This window comes from Ranitomeya imitator, chromosome 9 (assembly GCF_032444005.1).
Source record: "Ranitomeya imitator isolate aRanImi1 chromosome 9, aRanImi1.pri, whole genome shotgun sequence".
In the NCBI taxonomy this organism is placed as follows: domain Eukaryota; kingdom Metazoa; phylum Chordata; class Amphibia; order Anura; family Dendrobatidae; genus Ranitomeya; species Ranitomeya imitator.
In genome coordinates this window covers 12,925,558-12,947,567 of record NC_091290.1, presented here as the reverse complement: position 1 = coordinate 12,947,567, position 22,010 = coordinate 12,925,558, and the positions used below count along the sequence as shown (strand labels likewise).

Sequence of the window (22,010 nt, the reverse complement as noted above, 5' to 3'; positions counted from 1 at the left end):
AGGAGGTGATCTGTGACATCACCTTTCAGGCTCACATACATACATCCGTTATTGTTGGTCTAACCTAGGAAATTCAGCAGACCCTGCCGACCAATTAATGTACATTGAGAGGCCTCTCGACTTTCCCTTGGCAGATGACGTTGAGGAAGAGTAGGATTGTGCATTTTTCCGACATATATGTATGCATCTTTTCCATAGCCCATAGATAGTTTTAAAGGGGTTGTCCACTACCCACCAACTTTTTCTTACTCCCATGTCCTATTGTTAACAGGTCACTGCACAACTGCAGCTAATCACTGATTGCCTGCAGCCTTTACTATTCTGTCACAGCAGTCATCCTTCTTCAAGAATCAATGTGGCCAAATGGGTCATTTAATGAGGGTTAATCAAAACCAATCAGTCCGTAAGTGCAGGGAATAATGAGGGCATAGAGTAGCTAATAGGTGATTTCCTAACCTAGACATTATGTTTACCGCCTACAATTAAAGGGATTTGCCGCGTGTGCTTGTTATATATATTATTTGGTACTTCCATAAAAGTTCATAGAGAAAATGTCTCACGTGTGGCCACATCTCTATTCCCAGAGGAACGCAAAGGGGCCTCATTCTTGAGATCGGTGCAAGTCCCAGAGGTTGGACGCAGGGACCTGCCGGGTCCTCCAGGACTAGGGACAGTCATAGTAGCCACTGGCTTTGTTACATTACTGCCGAGTGTCCTGGATTTCGGGGGACAAAGTTTAGGAGTGTGAATGTTCCCGGGAAATGTTGGCAACTATGTCAGTGAAGACCGTGTAAAGAGAATTTGTCAACAAGTGAAAACACTTGGATTTTTTTTACTTAAACTTATATATTTTGGACTGAAAATGATTTTTGAAAATGGATTTAATTAAAAATGTTGCACCATTTGCTTCCTAAATCCTCAGCATGGCATTGTCTATTGCTGGCTGCAGAATGAGTTAACTGAGAACCGTCAGTGAACTCCTTTTGATGATCTGATAGGGAGTTTGTAACACTTTTATTTCTTTTTTTCTGAGCTTCTTTTCACTGATTTATCACCACAGACCATTGAATGTGAATGTGCAGGTAAGAGCCTGTAAAAGCTAAATCGTGCAAAAGTTTTAATGCAACCCAATGGCAGAAATAATTTGTAGCTCCAAATACATGTATTTAAGAAAATATATATACAGTGGGGAAAATAAGTGTTTGCTCCCTTGCGGATTTTGTAAATTTGCCCACTGACAAAAGACATGACCAGTCTATAATTTTAAGGGTAGGTTAATTTTAACATTGAGAGATAGAATATCAAAAATAAAATCCAGAAAATCACATTGTATAAATTATATAAATTTATTTGCATTTTGCAGTGAGAAATAAGTATTTGATCCCTCTGGCAAACAAAACTTAATTAAGTTAAGGGTGGTAAAACCCTTGTTGGCAAGCACAGCAGTCAGACATTTTTGCAGTTGATGATGAGGTTTGCGCATATGTCAGGAGGAATTTTGGTCCACTCCTCTTTGCAGATCGTCTCTAAATCATTAAGATTTGAGGCTGTCACTTGGCAACTCGGAGCTTCAACTCCCTCCATAAGTGTTCTATGGGATTAAGGTCTGGAGACTGGCTAGGCCACTCCATGACCTTAATGTCCATTTTTTTAGTTACTCCTTTGTTGCCGCGGCTGTATGTTTTGGGTCATTGTCTTGCTGGAAGACCCAGCCACAACCCATATTTAATGTCCTGGCGGAAGGAATGAGGTTGTCATTCAGGATTTTCCGGTACATGGCTCCATCAATTCTCCCATTGATGCAGTGAAGTATTCCAGTGCCCTTAGCAGAGAAACACCCCATAACATAATATTTCCACCTCCATGCTTGACAGTGGGGATTGTGTTCTTTGGGTCATAGGCAGTATTTCTTTTCCACCAAATACGGCGAGTTGAGTTAATGCTGAAGACCTCAATTTTTGTCTCATTTGACCACAGCACCTTCTCCCAATCACTCACAGAATCATCCAGGTGTTCATTGGGAAACTTCAGACGGGCCGCACATGTGCCTTCTTGAGCAGGGGGACCTTGCGGGCACTGCAGGATTTTAAACCCTTACAGTGTAATGTGCTACCAATGGTTTTCTTGGTGACTGTGGTCCCTGCTGCCTTGAGATCATTAACAAGTCCCCCCCCCCCCGTGTAGTTTTAGGCTGATCTATCACCTTCCTCATGATCAAGGATACCCCACGAGGTGAGATCTTGCATGGTGCCCCAGATCGATGTCAATTGACAGTCATTTTGTATTTCTTTCATTTTCTTACTATTGCACCAACAGTTGTCTCCTTCTCACCCAGCATCTTATTTATGGTTGTGTAGCCCATTCCAACTTTGTGCCGGTCTATGATCTTGTCCCTGACATCCTTATAAAGCTCTTTGGTCTTGCCCATGTTGTAGAGGTTAGAGTCTGACCGATTAATTGAGTCTGTGGACAAGAGTATTTTATAAAGGTGACTATGTAAGACAGCTGTCTAAAATGCAGGTAACGAGTTGATTAAGAGCGTCTAACTGGTCTGTAGGAGCCAGAACTCGTAATGGTTGGTAATGGATCAAATACTTATTTCTGACTGCAAAATGCAAATAAATGTATAGAATTTATACAATGTGAATTTTGGATTTTATTTTTGATATTCCATCTCTCAATGTTAAAATTAACCTACCCTTAAAATTATAGACTGGTCATGTGTTTGTCAGTGGGCAAACATACAAAATCGGCAAGGGGTCAAATAATTATTTCTTTCCCTATATATATATATATATATATATATATATATATATAACTTAGTAAAGACAAAAAGAAAACTATGGTATATCATTATTATTATTATTATTTATTTATATAGCAGCATTGATTCCATGGTGCTGTACATGAGAAGGGGTTACATACAAGTTACAGATATCACTTACAGTAAACTAACAATGACAGACTGGTACAGAGGGGCGAGGACCCTGCCCTCGGGGGCTTACATTCTACAGGATTATGGGGAAGGAGACAGTAGGTCAGGGGTTGTAGGAACTCCGGTGTTGGTGAGGCGGTAGCTCCGGTGTTGGTGAGGCGGTAGCTCCGGTGTTGGTGAGGCGGTAGCTCCGGTGTTGGTGAGGCGATAGCTCCGGTGTTGGTGAGGCGGTAGCTCCGTTGTTGGTGAGGCGATAGCTCCGGTGTTGGTGAGGCGATAGCTCCGGTGTTGGTGAGGCGGTAGCTCCGGTGTTTGTGAGGCGATAGCTCCGGTGTTGGTGAGGCGGTAGCTCCGGTGTTGGTGAGGCGGTAGCTCCGGTGTTGGTGAGGCGGTAGCTCCGGTGTTGGTGAGGCGGTAGCTCCGGTGTTGGTGAGGCGGTAGCTCCGGTGTTGGTGAGGCGGTAGCTCCAGTGTTGGTGAGGCGATAGCTTCGGTGTTGGTGAGGCGGTAGCTCCGGTGTTGGTGAGGCGGTAGCTCCGGTGTTGGTGAGGCGGTAGCTCCGGTGTTGGTGAGGCGGTAGCTCCGGTGTTGGTGAGGAGGCAGCGGGGTCAGTGCAGGCTGTAGGCTTTCCTGAAGAGATGGGTTCTCAGGTTCCGTCTGAAGGATCCGAATATGGTTGATAGTCGGACGTGTTGCGGCAGAGGATTCCAGAGGATGGGGGATATTCGGGAGAAGTCTTGGAGGCGATTGGGTGAGGAGCGAATAAGTGTGGAGGAGAGGAGGAGGTCTTGGGAGGATCGAAGATTACATTTGGTATGGCTGGCATTGTACCGTGTTATAGAAATGAAACAAACAAAAAAAAACAATGGTGAAAATGCTTTTTTTTCTTCCTATTACACCCCATAGAGATATTTTTACCTGATTCCTAATGCATTAAACATTAATTTAAATGCTGACATTAAAAATATGACATGAATTGCAAAAAACAAAAAAACTAATATAATAAAAGAAGTTTGTGGTTCCTGGAAGAAAAAAGTAAAAGTGGAAAAATGCAGCAAGTAAATGTGCACAAAATAATATTCATTAGTTACAGGAGCCAAAATCAGTAGCGTCTTCATCATCAATGTAAAGTGTCACATCTGGGGCGGAGGATCGAGGGCCTTCCTAAGAGTTCACTCTTCGTGTTCCCAGCCGGGCGCCTAATTCCTACGTGATTACTGACTCCGGGAATGTGCGCTCCCAAATCCCGGGAGACGCGTCAAACATTGTAGCAATAGCTTCGCGCTGCTTCACATTATATTATTACTTTACACCATCCGGGAGGCTGATTACAGGATGAAAATAATTATATTGCTATTAGCCACCAGGTCCCTCGATCATCCGGTTTTTCCACTTCCTTTAGTCCCAACCACACCATGTTCTGTTGTAGTCGCCAATAGTCCCAAATTTTAGGGAGCTCCATGGCCAAAAATGAAAAAGGGCGTAAACCACACACAAAAAGTGGGCACTCCTGTCCGATTTAGTGGAATTTCAATGTCCCCATTTCACAAGCAGTAATGATGGTAAGTACGGATGTTCCCCACCCAAGACAATGCGCCCCTTCGTCTACTGCCATGGATGCACCATCAGGTCACTCCTCTTGTTCCCGTCCATTTCGGATACAGTACAGGATGAACGTCTCCTTGGCCAAAAAACTGGACAAACTTCTCCCGTCAATACACATTTTACTACTACTTAAAATATCACGAGCTCATTTGGAGAATTACTCCACAATGCAAATTACTGTGTAATTAGCGGCTGATTTACGGGTGCGATCAGTCTTATGTAATGATAAGTTTTGTTTACCTTCGCCCTCATCTTCCCATTAAGGGAACAGAACATTTTTATACATTTCTTCCATTAGATGACTAATCTGTAATAAAACCCATTATTACTATATCACATTCTGACGTGTCCTTATTCTGTGTCCCACTGATAAGAAATATAAGGCGCACGTGACCCCAGGCAGATTCCGAAAAGTGCAGTCAGAAGTTGTGCCTCAAACATTTGCCCATTTGTGTATGAAACTCCATCAACCGAGGTCATTAGAATCAGAAATAAATCACAAAATGCGCAGGATTTACTTACATTTTACCCCAAAATGAATACAAACAAAGGCCAGGCATTTTAAACAGATACAGACCCTAGACCAGATGCAATAATGGAACCCAGAGTCCAAGAATAAATACAGAACCCAGATCAAACGCAATAAAGTGAACCTGTCACCGGAAATAATGCTATTAAGCTTCAAATATGGGGTCAATCTACAGGTTATCAGCGTTATTAACGTGCCCGCTGCCAGCATGCAGACGAATGCTGCGGGGAGTAAATTACCTTTTTCCCCCCCACAGCATTCCAGTTTCAAGCACTGGCACAGGTTCAGTCACCACTCTAGCGCCGCCCTTGTGAATGAAACCGGAATAAGGCTACGTTCACATTCGCGTCTTTGGACGCACGACGCACGAAAGACGCTTGTAAAACGCAGGCATTTTTGACGCATGCGTTCAACCTTTTTTAATATATATAGGGTCTTTTCAGTGTCTAGACACCGTCTATACACTTTAATTACAGAAAGCATGCGTTGTACAACGCACAACAACGCAAGTACTTGCGTCTTCTGCGTTGCCATTACACTTCAATGGGGTTTTTGACGCATCGACGACGCAAATGCAACGCAAGTGCGACGCATGCGTTTTTTAAAAAATTTTGGACGCAGAAAAAATGCAACATGCTGCGTTTGCCGCGCCCTGGAAGGTGCGTCGAAACGACGCATGTGTTGCGAAACGCACCAAAACGCATGACAACGCATGTCCATGCGTCCCCAATGTTAACGATAGGGACGCATGACGCATGCGTTGTTTTGCGGCGATGACGCTGCATCCAAAGACGCGAATGTGAACGTACCCTTAAGATAATTTTCTCTCTGCAGCGTTCGGCTACGTACGAGCACTTTGCAGGTTAATAACGTTATTAACCTGCAGATAAACCTCATATGTGCAGGTTTACAGTGTTTCTTCTGGTGACAGGTTCCCTTTAAGCAATCTCAGTCCCAAGACCAGGTCCCCTAAAAAAATGTTTTGGCTCTTGGAAAAAGAAAATGTTGTGAAATGTGATTCTATGAAAAAATATAGATATTTGGCATCAACCAAATCATATCGACCCAAATAATTAATGAAACACATTTCTGATGCCGCATAATGAATTATGCAAATGTAAAATATAAAAACCGATGGCGGTGTTGCTGGTTTTTTTTTTCCATCCCCCCCTTAATTAAAAAAAATAAAAAATAAAATAATTAATAACTTATATGTTCCCCCATTACATTACCATTGAAAATGACCACTAGATCCTCCACAAAAAAGTCCTAACATGGTTCAACGGAATAATATCATAGTATTTACAGTTCGTGACACAGGTTTAGGCTAAAAAATGTACAAATAAATGTTTTAAAGCGTAAAAAAAAAAGTATGGTAAGGTTTTAGGTCTCAGAAATTGGCGACGCACGCAAAATATTTATTATCCAAAGTTCTGATTTTTTTAACCACTAAAATAATTAATACCAACACGTTTGGTGTCGCTGTAATCGCGCCGATCTGGAGACTTGTGTCACCGGGGGAATTTTACTGCACAAAGAACGCCGAAAATAAGAAAGAAAAAAAAAACAATGGTGGGGTTTGTCCTCATCTTATTTGGATTTCTTTTTTTCTATGATGAAATGAGCGGTGTCGTATAAAATTACAACTGGGCCCGCAAATAACAAAACCTCGTACGGTTGTGTGGATGGAAAAATAAAAAAAAGTAACAGCTCTTGGAAGGAGGAAGAAAACAAGAGAACCCAGGGAAAATGGCTGTGTGGCCTCAAATGGGTTAATAAATAGGGATTGAACTTTCCGTATTAGGGCTGAGGAGGTCATAACAGTTTTCCATTAATTATCTGATTGTGCCACAACTGAAATATCACAGCATGAAAAGCCTTTATTAAAAGAGCAAGAATACAAGAAAAATCACGTTTAGAAGAGTGGAACTACAAGTCTCAGGGCACGCCAGTTCACATCTCCATAGTAACCATTCTAGTGCACACTGGTACAAGACTACATCTCCCGGAATGCATAGCGTGTCGCCTCTTCAGTGCGTCACTGATGGGGCGGAGTCAGTGCTCCGACCCTCGCTGCTTTCCGTAGATTTCCGTACTTCAGTGTTAGAGGCCGCAGCGCTGGATTGCCGGTAACTATGACAACTACTCCGGTTCTCTGCTGCTTTGCCTATGAGTTTTATCATCTCTTCTCACTGCTGTGTAGAATTAGTTCATGGACCGTAACTCAGAGGACGTGATTTATCCACCGTGCTGTACACTGCAGCCTCCACCTCCATGGCCTGTCATTCACCCCATAGGACGTCTTGGGCCTTTTGTTGCCCAGGGATGAAGATCTCATTTACCTGGAATCATATGATGCGGAATTGGTGTTTTTTTTCCTTTAAGGGGCCCTCCTATTTGCGCGGAGGGGGTTGTGCCCTTAATAATAATAATAATCTTTATTTTTATATAGCGCTAACATATTCCGCAGCGCTTTACAGTTTGCACACATTATCATCACTGTCCCCTATGGGGCTCACAATCTAGAATCCCTATCAGTATGTCTTTGGAATGTGGGAGGAAACCGGAGTGCCCGGAGGAAACCCACGCAAACACGGAGAGAACATACAAACTCTTTGCAGATGTTGTCCAGGGTGGGATTAGAACCCAGGACCCCAGCGCTGCAAGGCTGCTGTGCTAACCACTGCGCCACCGTGCTGCCCTTAGCCCTGCGCGGAGGGGGCTGTGCCCTTAGCCCTGCATGCGCGGAGGGGGCTGTGCCCATAGCCCTGCGCGGAGGGGGCTGTGCCCTTAGCCCTGCGCGGAGGGGGCTGTGCCCTTAGCCCTGCGCGGAGGGGGCTGTGCCCTTAGCCCTGCATGCGCGGAGGGGGCTGTGCCCATAGCCCTGCGCGGAGGGGGCTGTGCCCTTAGCCCTGCGCGGAGGGGGCTGTGCCCTTAGCCCTGCGTGCGCGGAGGGGGCTGTGCCCTTAGCCCTGCGTGCGCGGAGGGGGCTGTGCCCTTAGCCCTGCGTGCGCGGAGGGGGCTGTGCCCTTAGCCCTGCGTGCGCGGAGGGGGCTGTGCCCTTAGCCCTGCGTGCGCGGAGGGGCTGTGCGCTTAGCCCTGCGCGGAGGGGGCTGTGCGCTTAGCCCTGCGCGGAGGGGGCTGTGCGCTTAGCCCTGCGCGGATGGGGCTGTGCGCTTAGCCCTGCGCGGATGGGGCTGTGCCCTTAGCCCTGCGCGGAGGGGGCTGTGCGCTTAGCCCTGCGCGGAGGGGGCTGTGCCCTTAGCCCTGCGTGCGCGGAGGGGGCTGTGCCCTTAGCCCTGCGTGCGCGGAGGGGGCTGTGCCCTTAGCCCTGCGTGCGCGGAGGGGGTTGTGCCCTTAGCCCTGCGTGCACGGAGGGGGCTGTGCCCTTAGCCCTGCGTGCGCGGAGGGGGCTGTGCCCTTAGCCCTGCGTGCGCGGAGGGGGCTGTGCCCTTAGCCCTGCGTGCGCGGAGGGGGCTGTGCCCTTAGCCCTGCGTGCGCGGAGGGGGCTGTGCCCTTAGCCCTGCGTGCGCGGAGGGGCTGTGCACTTAGCCCTGCGCGGATGGGGCTGTGCGCTTAGCCCTGCGCGGATGGGGCTGTGCGCTTAGCCCTGCGCGGATGGGGCTGTGCGCTTAGCCCTGCGCGGATGGGGCTGTGCGCTTAGCCCTGCGCGGATGGGGCTGTGCGCTTAGCCCTGCGCGGATGGGGCTGTGCCCTTAGCCCTGCGCGGAGGGGGCTGTGCGCTTAGCCCTGCGCGGAGGGGGCTGTGCCCTTAGCCCTGCGTGCGCGGAGGGGGCTGTGCCCTTAGCCCTGCGTGCGCGGAGGGGGCTGTGCCCTTAGCCCTGCGTGCGCGGAGGGGGCTGTGCCCTTAGCCCTGTGCGGAAGGGGCTTGGTGCTGAGGGGGCTCTGCGCTTAGCCCTGCACTGAGGGGGCTCTGTGCGGAGGGGGCTTGTTGCTGAGGGGGCTCTGCGCTTAGCCCTGCACTGAGGGGGCTCGGTGCTGAGGGGGCTCTGCGCTTAGCCCTGCGCTGAGTGGGCTCGTTGCTGAGGGGGCTCTGCGCTTAGCCCTGCGCTGAGGGGGCTCAGTGCTGAGGGGGCTCTGCTCTTAGCCCTGCGCTGAGGGGGCTTGGTGCTGAGGGGGCTCTGCGCTTAGCCCTGCACGGAGGGCGCTTGGTGCTGAGGGGCCTTGGTGCTGAGGGGGCTCTGCGCTTAGCCCTGTGCTGAGGGGGCTCTGCGCTTAGCCATGCGCTGAGGGGGCTCGGTGTTGAGGGGGCTCTGCGATTAGCCCTGCGCGGTGGCTCAGTGCTTAGCTCTGTAGCGTTGGAGTCCTGTGTTCAGATCCCACCAATTACAACATGTGCAAGGAGTCTCCTGCGTCTCAGATCACAATCTCTTCAATAGGAGATGAGCTGCAGTACCGTGAACTGCCACTAGAGGAAGCTGCGGTTTTCTGTGTCTATGCACTGGGTACATCTGACCGCAATCGTCTGATCAGTGGGGGTGACGGCTATCGGACCTCCATCGATCTGATACTGATCCAATCCTAAGGACCCCGTTATTGACCCCATTATTACAGTCTTTTGCTTTTCTCTCTCTCTGATCTGCAGGTCATCATGTCTATGTCACATCTCTACGGTAAAGATGAGGACAGCGACGGCGTGGAGATGGAAAGCTTCCAGATCACCGACTGGGACATCCAGAACGAATTCAATCCCAACCGGCGGAAGCACTGGCAGACGAAGGAGGAGGCCACCTACGGCATGTGGGCAGAGCGAGACTCTGATGACGAGCGGCCGAGCTTTGGTGGCAAGAAGTGAGTGCAGTGTTGTACCGGAGGAGGCGCTGTCGGAGACCCGTGTCCCATGGTCAGAGCAGGGGCCACCTGTGTGCTGCACTGTTCTGCAGTCAGGGATCATCAATTGTTATCATTAGTAAAAAGCAGCGATCTGCCCCGGTACATAGTGCTGAAAACATCCGCAGTCCCAATTGTAGCCGTGCACTGCAGATATTCTTAGGCTGCCGTCACACTAGCAGTATTTGGTCAGTATTTTACATCAGTATTTGTAGCCAAAACCAGGAGTGGGTGATAAATACAGAAGTGGTGCAGATGTTTCTATTATACTTTTCCTCTATTTGTTCCACTCCTGGTTTTGGCTTACAAATACTGATGTAAAATACTGACCAAATACTGCTAGTGTGACGGCAGCCTTAGGGTTATGCTATGAATCAGATGTCCGGCAAGTACAAATGTTTTACAAAAAAGGCTCAAAACAGAGATGAGCGAAATGATTCACAAGACTCCAGGTCAGTGGTACCTGGCAGATAGACAGGGGGCCCACAAATGTTGGCGTTCCCGTCACGGCGTTTGATTAGCCAGGGTTTGATGTACAGATGACGTCGCGCCTCCTGTCTACCCGCCGTGTATCACTGACCTGGACGCTGGACTCGAGTTCCGCAAAACGATCCCCTCATCACTGATCAGAATGCATTAAAAAAAAAGGAATATTCAACCTTATTTTCTGTTGCAGGAGAGACCTGATGACCAGTGAGATATGTGACCCCTGTAGCAGGTCACCATTGCAACTAGAGATTGACTGCAGCGGTCACATGCCCTGAGATTAATATTGATATATTTAATAATTTAAACCTTTTAGTTAAAAACAAAAAATCAAACAAAAAAAACATTCCCACCAGACAACCCCTTAAAGGCATTCTAAATTTTTTTCTTAGCAGACATTTATTAAATGGGTATTTCAGCCCAAATGACGTATATTATTATTTATTATTATAGCGCCGTTTATTCCATGGTGCTTTATATGTGAGGAGAGGTATACATAATAAAAAACATGTACAATAATCTTACACAATACAAGTCATAACTGGTACAGGAGGAGAGAGGACCCTGCCCGCGAAGGCTCACAATCTACAAGGGATGGGTGAGGATACAGTAGGTGAGGATAGAGCTGGTCATGCGGCGGTTTGGTCGATCGGTGGTTACTGCAGGTTGTAGGCTTGTCGGAAGAGGTGGGTCTTTAGGCTCTTTTTGAAGGTTTCGATGGTAGGCGAGAGTCTGATGTGTTGTGGTAGAGGGTTCCAGAGTAGGGGGGATGCACGAGAGAAATCTTGTATACGATTGTGGGAAGAGGAGATAAGAGGGGAGTAGAGCAGGAGGTCTTGTGAGGATCGGAGGTTGCGTGAAGGTAAGTACCGGGAGACGAGGTCACAGATGTATGGAGGAGACAGGTTGTGGATGGCTTTGTACGTCATGGTTAGGGTTTTGTACTGGAGTCTCTGGGTAATAGGGAGCCAGTGAAGGGATTGACAGAGGGGAGAGGCCAAAGAATAGCGGGGGGACAGGTAGATTAGTCGGGCAGCAGAGTTTAGAATAGATTGGAGGGGTGCGAGAGTGTTAGAGGGAAGGCCACAGAGCAGGAGGTTGCAGTAGTCAAGGCGGGAGATGATGAGGGCATGAACTAGGGTTTTTGCAGATTCTTGGTTGAGGAATGAACGGATTCGTGAAATATGTTTGAGTTGAAGTCGGCAGGAAGTGGAAAGGGCTTGGATATGTGGTTTGAAGGAGAGATCAGCGTCAAGGATTACCCCGAGGCAGCGAGCTTGTGGGACTGGGGAGAGTGGGCAGCCATTTACTGTAATGGATAGGTTCATTGGGGGGGTCGCGTGAGATGGGGGAAAGATGATGAATTCTGTTTTGTCCATGTTAAGTTTCAGAAAACTAGCGGAGAAGAAAGATGAAATAGCGGACAGACATTGAGGGATTCTGGTTAGTAGGGAGGTGATATCTGGTCCAGAGATGTAGATCTGTGTGTCGTCAGCATAGAGATGATACTGAAAGCCATGAGATTCTATGAGCTGTCCCAGGCCAAAGGTGTAAATGGAGAAGAGCAAGGGCCCAAGGACTGAACCTTGTGGGACTCCGAAAGATTGAGGGCGAGGTGAGGAGGTGGTGTGTGAGTGGGAGACGATGAATGTCCGGTCTGTTAGGTATGATGAGATCCAGGATAGGGCCAAGTCTGCGATGCCAAGGGATGAGAGCGTCTGTAATAATAGGGAATGGTCCACTGTGTCAAAGGCAGAGGACAGGTCCAGGAGGAGGAGGACAGAGTAGTGTCGCTTGCTCTTGGCGGTTAAGAGGTCATTGGTGACCTTAGGGCAGTTTCAGTGGAATGGTGTGACCGGAAGCCTGATTGAAAGCGGTCGAAGAAGGAGCAGGAAGAGAGATGAGAGGACAGTTCAAGATGGACGTGTTGTTCCAGTAGTTTGGAGGCATAGGAGAGAAGTGATATAGGGCGATAGCTAGATACAGAGGATGGGTCAAGAGAGGGCTTTTTGAGGATAGGTGTGATGGAGGCATGTTTAAAGCTTGAGGGGAAAACACCAGTTGTTAGTGATAGGTTGAAGAGATGGGTTAGTGTTGGGATGAAGACTGTGGTGAAGTTTGGGATGAGGTGGGAAAGGATCAGGTCAAGTGCACAGGTGGTGAGATGCGATCTTGAGAGTAGAGTGGAGAGTTGATCTTCTGTAATGGTGGAGAAGTTGGTTTTGGAGGTGGAGGGCTGGGAAGTTGGGAGGAAGGGTTCTGGGGGTTGTCGACTAAAACTGTCCATATCCACTGGATAGGTGATGAACGTTAGATTGGTGAGGGTCTGATCTATGGACACCACGGATTGAAGGTCCCCTTCCGTCAGTGGACTGGGGCAACAATCCATTGATCTAAGATCTATAAAGGTGTTTGTTTGTTTTTGGTTTTCTTTACTGGAATATCACTGTAAAGGGAATGTCCACTACTCCTGGCTTCTTCTTCTGGTGGGATATATCACGTTGCCGCTGCAGACTTGCCATTCCGTCCCAATCGAAGGAAACTCTTACAAAGGGCTGAAATATCCAGAAACATCTGCCTTAAACTAATCGCCGTGCAGTCGATATACCAGTACTGTCTGATTATCTGATGCTGGGCATGCTGAGGATTGTAGTACGTGGATGCTCTCACATTTTAAATGTACATTGAACGGGCTGGGATTGAATATGCTCCGCGTCTAACACCTACCCATCTCTCTCTCAGGGCTCGTGATTACTCCGCACCGGTAAATTTCATCAGCGCTGGGATTCGCAAGCCCGCAGCGGAAGAGAAATCCGATAGTGACTCCGAGAACGAGACCCCGACTCCAAAAGTGGAGGAATTCCAGCCAAAGAAGCTGAAAACGGTGCGCTGATCTGTCAGATCGTCTTACAGGGGTTGTCTTAAATGGACGATCCCTCACCAAGGGCAGACCACCCGTGCTGAGAGATCCGCAGGGGCTGTCACTACCGACTGTAACTGAATGGCTGGCCATGAAATACACAGATGCCTGTGTGTCCCATAGCTGGATCCACTCTACCCAATCATCCTCTTTGCTTAGATGAGGGGGTGACGTCCATGCACCCTGTTAAGGGCCACAGTTACGCTTCTGTGATATGTAAGGTCTTCTTCTAAAATATAAAAAATATTTAGAATTGAGAGTCCCCAGTGGTTGATACCTTTTAATGGCTAACTGAAAAGATGGTAACAAATTGCAGCTTTCGAGACTACTCAGGTCTCTTCATCAGGCAAAGACTAAAACAAATTCTGAAGAATCACATATTTATGCACAATACAGCCCAGAAATAATGCCATAGATAAGACAGGTGACGTGAAGCAGAACTACCATTATGTGAGTGATAAACAGTTGTGTCCATAAATATTGGTACAGTTCGTAGATAAGGAGTGAATGTTTTATTGTCCTCTGATTGGGGTCTGGTTCTGTGTTGTGACGCCACCACACGGTCTGAGGGGCAAATGCAGGAATGAATGTGTCACTTGGGTTTATGTCTTTTTATGTCAATTAAGGAATTTGCTCCTCAGACCTTATGGGACATCATAACACAGAACCAGACCCCAATCAGAGAACAATAAAACATTCACACTCCTTATCTACAAACTGTTCCAATATTTACGGACACATTCATGTGCAGATGGTACCCAGGGTGGAGGAGAGGAGACTCTCCTCCAGGCCCTGGGACCCATATACCTGAAAAAAAAAAGAATTAAAATAAAAAATGGTGATATTCTCACCTTCCGGCGGCCCCCGCAGCCTTCCCGCTCCTCTCGATGCTCCCGTTCCCAGTGATGCTTTGTGACGATGACCTGTGATCGCTTGCAAAGCACTAGCATTCTGCAAGCTAATTACGCTTGCAAAACGCTAGTGTTTAGCGGGAATACGCATGCCAATTCCGCATGCGTTTTTTCCCACGGCAGGGAGTTGTGGAATTGCCCGAAAATTTCCACGGCAATTCCGCAACGTGTGCACATAGCCTCAGTGGAAAGATAAAATATGCCAGATTTTTGCAGCACGAAAGTAAATCGCCCAAGTAAAAAGTGTTTTAAGTTTTTGCAAGAGGTGGCAAATGTGTCGGCGCATGTGCCACAGTCATTAATAGGGCGCACTTTCAGACTGTCTTACCGGGTTTAGTAAATCTGATCCATCGTGTTTGCATTTTGCAGGGTGGAAATTTTAAGCCTTTACAGAAAACATTTGCTGGAGGAATCAGATCCGGTACTGACTTTGGCTCCTGGGAGAAACATACTAAGGGAATCGGTCAGAAACTCCTGCAGAAGATGGGCTACGTTCCTGGGAGAGGCCTGGGAAAGAACGCGCAAGGTAAATGCTGGTTTAGAAATAATAAATTATTAATGATGATGAGATTTATCCCCAGGTGGACGAACCACCGATCTGATAGGTCATCAATATCTGCTTCTCGGACAACTCCTTTTAATTATTTTATTATGTTATGAAAAGAGGAAAAAAGAATATTTATTTTTTTCTCCAGGCATCATCGCTCCTATTGAGGCCAAGCAAAGAAAAGGCAAAGGAGCAGTGGGTGCGTACGGCTCCGAAAGAACCAAGCAGTCACTGCAGGATTTCCCTACCGTGGATTCTGAGGAAGAGGAGGAAAAGGTCAGTAACGAGTTCTGCAGGATGTTGCACGTTTTATTTTAGTACTTCCAATTTTACACTTTTGATTTTCTACGTTGCATCCAGGAATTTCAGAAAGAATTGAGTCAATGGAGAAAGGACCCAGGTGGAGTCAAGAAGAAGCCCAAATATGCCTATAAGACGGTGGAGGAGCTCAAAGCCAAGGGGATGGGAGGGAAAGCAATGACTGCACCGCAGAAAGAAGTATCTCAAGTCAAGGTTCGTTCTCCCTGTGCAATTATAACTTTCTCTTTCGCTTCATCGATGGTCTTCAGGATGGTAGATAAATGTATGATCTTTCCCCTATGCTCCTCCATTGGAGAGCGCCCAGTTCTGGCCAGCGGTTCAGCCATGCTGCTGGCCCGAACTGTCAATCATCAGGAGCCAGGAGGTTGGTGCAGTTCTGAAGACAACCCTCTTTAGGATCTTGGATTGCAGAGGACCATCTCCCCGTACTTCTTCCTCATAGATCCCTTCATTGCAGTACTATTATTTATTATTATAGCGCCATTTATTCCATGGCGCTTTACAGCTGACCCTGTGCCATTTACTTTGAACGGATAGCACCTCATGTGGTAAATGAGCAGTGGCTGCCAACAAGTGTCATGGCCTCTTCCTTCCAGAGTTTGGGTGCCAGTGGTCTGGGCCCCAAAAGTCACACGTTAATGACCAATCAAAGGAGTAAGTCATTAAGGACATGACCCGAAAAAACTTGGCTAATTTAGTGTCGCCCCTTCTTTGTCGATCAGCCATCAGAAGTTAAGCGCCTATTGATAATTTTGCATTTTCCTTCTGCTCAGGTGATTGACATGACTGGACGAGAACAGAAAGTCTATTATAGCTACAGCCAGATCTCCCACAAACACAACATCCCAGGAGAGCCCCCGGCAGCGGGAAAAGAGGAGAAGCCTCAGGGGTTTGTCCTGCCCGAACTAGAGCACAATCTGCAGCTCCTGATCGAGATGACGGAGCAGGAAATCATCCAGAACGACCGGCAGCTGCAGTACGAAAAGGACATGGTTGTGAATCTAACTCACGAGCTGGAGAAACTCTCTGAAGTCTTATCCAGGGAGGACAAGGCCATTTATAACCTGAGCCAGGTCCTGAAAACGGTGGAGGAATGTGAGCGGAGGATGCAGCCGGGCTGCGACAATCCGCTGACGCTGGAGGAGTGCGCACGCGTTTTCCAGATGCTGCAGGACAAGTACTACGAAGAATACAAAATGTCAGAGAAGACAGACCTGGCCGTGGCTATCGTCTACCCCCTGATGAAAGAATACTTCAAGGACTGGAACCCCCTGAGGGTGAGTGAACTGGGGGAAACGTTCTGTGACTGCGCAGTTTCGGCGCGCTTTCATTCACGTGACACGGTAGGGATGGATGCTATGGCAGTATGTCACCGGTATTGATTACTGCAATTATCTTATATTATCAATGAACTAATTCTGATTGATGGTTTAGGACCCTTTGTATGGTATTGACATCATGACCGAATGGAAGAATCTTCTGGAGGAAGGTCATCTATCACATAGTGCGCAGGATGCATCAATGGACTCCTACCATAGGTACGTACCGGCTTCTCTTACTGTCCAGGCCTCTAAAACGTCATCCATGACCCATACTAGAACTGCAGGACCCTGGTCTAGTAGCCATATCAGTAGTCACATCCGTGCGTGCCACCTACCTGCCGGCATCCTCGGCGCCTATTCTTATAGTATTCACGGTGCGATGCCATTGCTGGGCTTGGTCTTACTAATCAGAAGGGACAACGGCAGGTAGGATGAGGCACGTGGTGCTGTGGTCTGTTGGCCATGGACTACTGACATGGCCGATAGACTCAGGTCCTGAAAATATTGTTACTCAGCTCTCATACAGGATTCCTACCAAGAACATTTTGAAAATGTGATTTTTAGGGTCCCCATTAACCAGACCGTTCATCCCCCAAAACAGATGCCATCATGTTTCCAGCTTCAGCTGATCACACGTGAGTCCTTGGCGAAATTTCTTCTGAAAAACTTTTGCTATATTTTTTCTTCTGCAGACTTCTCTGGGACACTTGGCTTCCATTCCTGAGGAACATCATCTCACAGTGGCAACCCCGAAACTGCGCCACGATGGTGGACTTCTTGGATAACTGGGTCCACTTGTTGCCGGTTTGGATTCTGGATAATATCTTGGACCAACTCATTTTTCCCAAATTGCAGAAAGAGGTAGGCTGGTATATTGTGGCATCATTTCTGATACATACTGGCCAGCTTTGAGAAGACCACCGCCTGTAGAAGACCACTTTTAAATGCAATTACAGGTGCTTGTGTCAGAGAATTCTCACTGCAAACATAAAAAAAAAATAAAGGGTTTTTCCAGCATTGAAAGTTATTACCCAAGTACAGAATAGGTGATAACTCGCTCGCTGATCGCCAGGGTCTTATCGTTTGGACCCCCACCGCTCCTGATTACTGCGCTCTGAAAACACATGTCAAATTCACTGTACTTGGCTTTCTCCAGTGGACAGACCCCCTATTGATCAGAAGAAACCCTAAGGGTATATGTCCACTTTCAGGATGGCCGGCGGTATTGTCGGAGCGGCTTTGCCGCTCTGCGGTAAGCCCCGCCCCCTTCTGGGACGCGATGATGCCGGATGTGTTCACAGCACACATCCGGCATAATCGCACCCATCGCATAGGGCCCTGTGCTATATCTTGCAGCGACGCAGCGTCGCCGCAAGATATACGGACATGCTGCGATCTGAAAAGACGCGCAGCATGTCCGGAGTCGCAGCTCCGCCGCGTGCGTGTTACCACGCATAGTGGAGACGGGATTTCATTCAATCCCCTCCACTATGCTGTAACATCTGGACGCTGCGTGTCTGACGCTGCGGCTCTATGCAGCGTCAGACACGCAGCGTTTCCTGCACGTGGAAACATACCCTTATTCTTTGGATATGTGTTAATCTTCAATGTTGGAAACAACTAATAAATGTAAAAATCCTTCCTCTTTGTGACTACAGCTCCTATGCAGACCTATGCATCTCCATGGTTACAGACTACAAATAACCCCAGTGTAGTCAGTCGTGTCTGGCTTTGCTTTTAATGCCCTTTTTTACAGACTGTAGAACAATGGACAGATGGGAGAGAGTAATCTCAGGTTGCAAAATATATCAAGATGGTAATCATAAAGACGAAAAAGACAGCATAGGAGCTGAATACACAAAACGGCACCAGCTTTATCAATCAGGACTATTTGATTTTAGCCTTCAAATTACAATATTTTTTGTTCTATTTTTTTTTATTCTTAAGGTTGAAGACTGGAATCCCCTGACGGACACGGTACCTATACACTCGTGGATTCACCCCTGGCTGCCATTGATGCAGTCCCGGCTGGAGCCGCTGTTCTCTCCCATTAGAAACAAGCTCGCCAACGCCCTCCAGAAGTGGCACCCCAGCGACACCTCGGCCAAGCTGATCCTGCAGCCATGGAAGGAAGTCTTTACTCCCGGATCGTGGGAAGCCTTCATGGTGAAAAACATTGTGCCCAAACTGGGTAAGATGACGTGCAAGAAATAGAGCGGAATATTCCACAGCCACCAACACCCGCTATATGGCAGGGAACAGATAATGAAGCATGGCCGTCATGCAAAGTGATGGTTATGGGGCATCACTTTATGATCGGCGGGGTCCAAACTGTGAGATCGATCCTGAGAATGATGGGGCCGCGGCGCTGGTTCACACTGCAACCAGATTACTGGTATTGCTCTTTTTTTTGCCCTTTTACAAAATGGCGATACAAGATCAACTATGATCGATCGATACTGGAAATATCACCGGGGCAGTACAGATCACTTCTGCAAAAAAAACCCTCTTGTACAGTTACGCCACGATGTGTTAAAGGGAATTGGTTAGGAGGATGTTCCCATTCAAACTAATGGTAGGGGGCTTTATAAGACCTGGTGCAAAAAATGAAACCTGTCTTGTAGCTATCTGATGTGCCAGCGATGAGCAATCAAGCTGTGAAGCCATATGCAAACTAGCCTAAAGGTGCATTGGGGGCGTGTTAGCGCCGAGTACATGGTCACACCCTTTGGGCACTTCCTGGCTAATTTACATGCGGCTTTACCGCTCGATTTCTCAGAGCAGGCACATCGGATTACTACAGGACAGGTATCATTTGTATTGTCGTACTTGGACGTATACAGACTTAGATCATCTTCTCAGGTGCAATAAAGGGGTTATTAATAAGTAGTCAGGAGTCGGACCGTGTAATTTGATGCATGGATGGCCGATGTAGACACTTAAGACTAATGGCGAGGATGTTTCTGTGTCTCGCAGCTTTGTGTCTGGGGGAGTTTGTCATTAATCCGCACCAGCAGCACATGGACGTCTTCCACTGGATGATGGATTGGGAGGGGATGATCTCTCTGTCCGGCCTCGTAGGACTCCTGGAGAAAAACTTCTTCCCAAAGTGGCTCCAGGTAAGTGGATTATACCCTGGGCTTGCAGACGGGACACCGGCGTCCCCTTCCCAGGATTGTTGGCGGTGCCAGTGGTGTGATCACAGTTATATCTTTGAGATATGCAGAGATCCCGGCCCGCACACTAATGTGGATTTCATTGCATCCTGTACTGGGCTTCCCTCCATCTTTACATGCGGTTTGATCAGCTCCGTCTGACAATTGATTTTCTGTGCAGGTTTTGTGCTCCTGGCTCAGCAATAGTCCAAACTATGAGGAGATCACAAAGTGGTATCTTGGCTGGAAGTCCATGTTCTCCGACCAGATTTTAGCCCATCCAGGAATCAAGGACAGATTTAATGAAGCTTTGGACATAATGAATAGAGCCGTGTCCTCCAATGCTGGTAAGTGCAACATCTATCAGCCCCCGACCGTGTGAAAGGGAATGGGAGCAAGCTAATTTATCAGGTACCCCCTCTGCCCTGTGTTTGTAGGGATTTACTCCCCACACGTGTAGTCAGGACTGTATTATCGGCACCATGTATTACAGAGGTATACTCCAATGTAAGAAATGCTTCTTGCTGGGTAAACCTCAGTAATATGGCTTCTGTTGGATCAGGACATTTGAGGTATGCAGAGATATAGGCCCGTAGACTTCTATGAGTGTATTGATTTCTGCACCTTATTGTCCATTCATGTGCATTAAGCCTAAAGACCCCAATACACATGAGCTCAAGGGGGTCGTCTCATGTTGTTCAATGGGTAAAATTGCAGTGTGCTTGTAAACAAGGAACTCTGCAATTTACCTCTTATTATAAAAGTCCATCAGTCCTCAAGAGTAGAGGGGTTCTTAATTTGATAGTTTACAGCTCGTTGACTTGGTTACCGACCACCGCTGCAGTGTATCGGCCGTGTTTGGTTCCTTAGGAAAGGGACGCACGCTTGCAAGATCTTTGCTGTACAGCTTGCTGGGGATGGTGGCATCCAGCCATATTTAGTGTCCCTGCGATCCACCATTGCTGCAGGTTAAGATGCTTTATATAGTGGCATGGGAGAGTGCAGAGATCAGGCCAGAGACGCAATCGTGAGGCCGGTCCGAAATGTCAATCATCAGCAGCGCACAGGCAACCATCATCCGAGGCTTGGTGTATAGGCGCCAGTCTGTTTGGTTTTAATGGTCTTTTTCCCTGAGCTTAAACCATTGTGAAGCGAGGGTCGGTGGAATTCATATATATTGATCTGGGCCCAGGAAGAAAGGTCGTTATGGTGAGCGTGTTATTAGTCGGCCATCACTCACCCTTATTCTGTGTTCTCTCCCCAGGGGTTTACATGCAGCCCGGCGCCCGGGAAAGCATCGCCTACCTGACCCAGACGGAGAGGAGGAAAGACTTCCAGTACGAAGCCATGCAGGAGCGACGGGACGCAGAAAGCATCGCACAGAGAGGCATCGGGGTCGCTGCCGTTCCCATGAACTTTAAGGACTTGATCCAGTCTAAAGCCGAGGAACACAACATCGTCTTTATGCCTCTTATCGGCAAACGGCACGAGGGGAAGCAGCTGTACAACTTCAACCGCATCGTCATCTACATCGACAGGGGGGTGGTGTACGTGCAGGGGGAGAAGACCTGGGTGCCCACCTCGCTGCAGAGCCTGATAGACATGGCCAAGTAGAGGCCCCTGTATTCTGCTCCATCTGACTGTATATAAGGAGCCGTTTCGCACTGGATCACAGAACCCGAACTTTTTACTGCCACAAACTTTTTTTATTTTTTTTATTTCACTATTTAAGACTAAATATCTGTGATCCTGGGGCGGCCACAGATAATCAGGACTGTGGAAAAAGCAGAGTAAACAATATCCATAACTCACATAAAAATGAATGGGAATTCTGGAATCCGTCTCCTACCGCCTCACCTGTTTCCATACATCCGACCACCTCTGGCCACCGTATACAGATACTCCATCTTAACCATAAATGGTTAAGATGGAAATACCCATTTTAACTATATCCACTATGAAATGCCTAGCAGGTGAAGGGTGGATCGCCCAGCAGGTGAAGGGTGGATCGCCCAGCAGGTGAAGGGTGGATCGCCCAGCAGGTGAAGGGTGGATCGCCCAGCAGGTGAAGGGTGGACCGCCCAGCAGGTGAAGGGTGGACCGCCCAGCAGAGGAGAAGGCGCCCAGTTTGTAAAATCCTAGCTCATTGGTGTACAATAAATGCGACCATTTCTGACAACTGTCGGGATTTGTGCACATAGCATTTCTCGTCTGATGATTGATGTGTGACCACCGGACTTGGCTCATTACGAGGACGTGCACGTTGCGACACACACTGAACACCAGGTGGCACCATACTAGTTGTTTTACCAGCCCTGGGTATTTTTTTTTTAAAGCCTGTCAATGGCAAATATCTCTGCAATAAATATAACTACTGGTGAGACAATACTTTCAATAGACTGGGGGTCCCTAAATTAGGGTCCGTCATT

The 22,010-nt window shown here is 47.7% G+C and overlaps 1 protein-coding gene across 2 annotated transcripts; it reads left to right on the top strand.

Annotated features, from left to right (window-relative positions):
- The first annotated feature begins 7,101 nt into the window (after positions 1–7,101).
- TFIP11 (tuftelin interacting protein 11) lies at positions 7,102–21,765 on the top strand. 2 transcript variants are annotated; one of them, XR_011315346.1, is made up of 14 exons: positions 7,102–7,197; positions 9,675–9,880; positions 13,148–13,289; positions 14,606–14,762; positions 14,932–15,059; positions 15,144–15,296; positions 15,878–16,381; positions 16,539–16,642; positions 17,119–17,287; positions 18,374–18,617; positions 19,403–19,545; positions 19,763–19,928; positions 20,846–21,577; positions 21,647–21,765. XR_011315346.1 is itself a non-coding variant. In XM_069740326.1 (13 exons), the coding sequence occupies exons 2-13, from the start codon at positions 9,681–9,683 to the stop codon at positions 21,193–21,195; spliced, it is 2,460 nt and encodes an 819-aa protein (XP_069596427.1). In that variant the 5' UTR covers positions 7,102–7,197; positions 9,675–9,680; the 3' UTR covers positions 21,196–21,765. The 2 variants fall into 2 exon arrangements, 1 of the variants encoding a protein (XP_069596427.1); XM_069740326.1 differs by having other exon boundaries at positions 20,846–21,765.
- Positions 21,766–22,010: the final 245 nt, after the last annotated feature.

Bases quoted from the DNA above. Each gene is read 5' to 3' on its own strand.
- TFIP11 (XM_069740326.1), top strand. From the start codon at position 9,681: ATGTCTATGTCACATCTCTACGGTAAAGATGAGGACAGCGACGGCGTG. The intron at 15,297-15,877 runs GTTCGTTCTCCC...CCTTCTGCTCAG, and splicing joins AAGAAGTATCTCAAGTCAAG to GTGATTGACATGACTGGACG. The intron at 19,546-19,762 runs GTAAGTGGATTA...TTTTCTGTGCAG, and splicing joins TCTTCCCAAAGTGGCTCCAG to GTTTTGTGCTCCTGGCTCAG.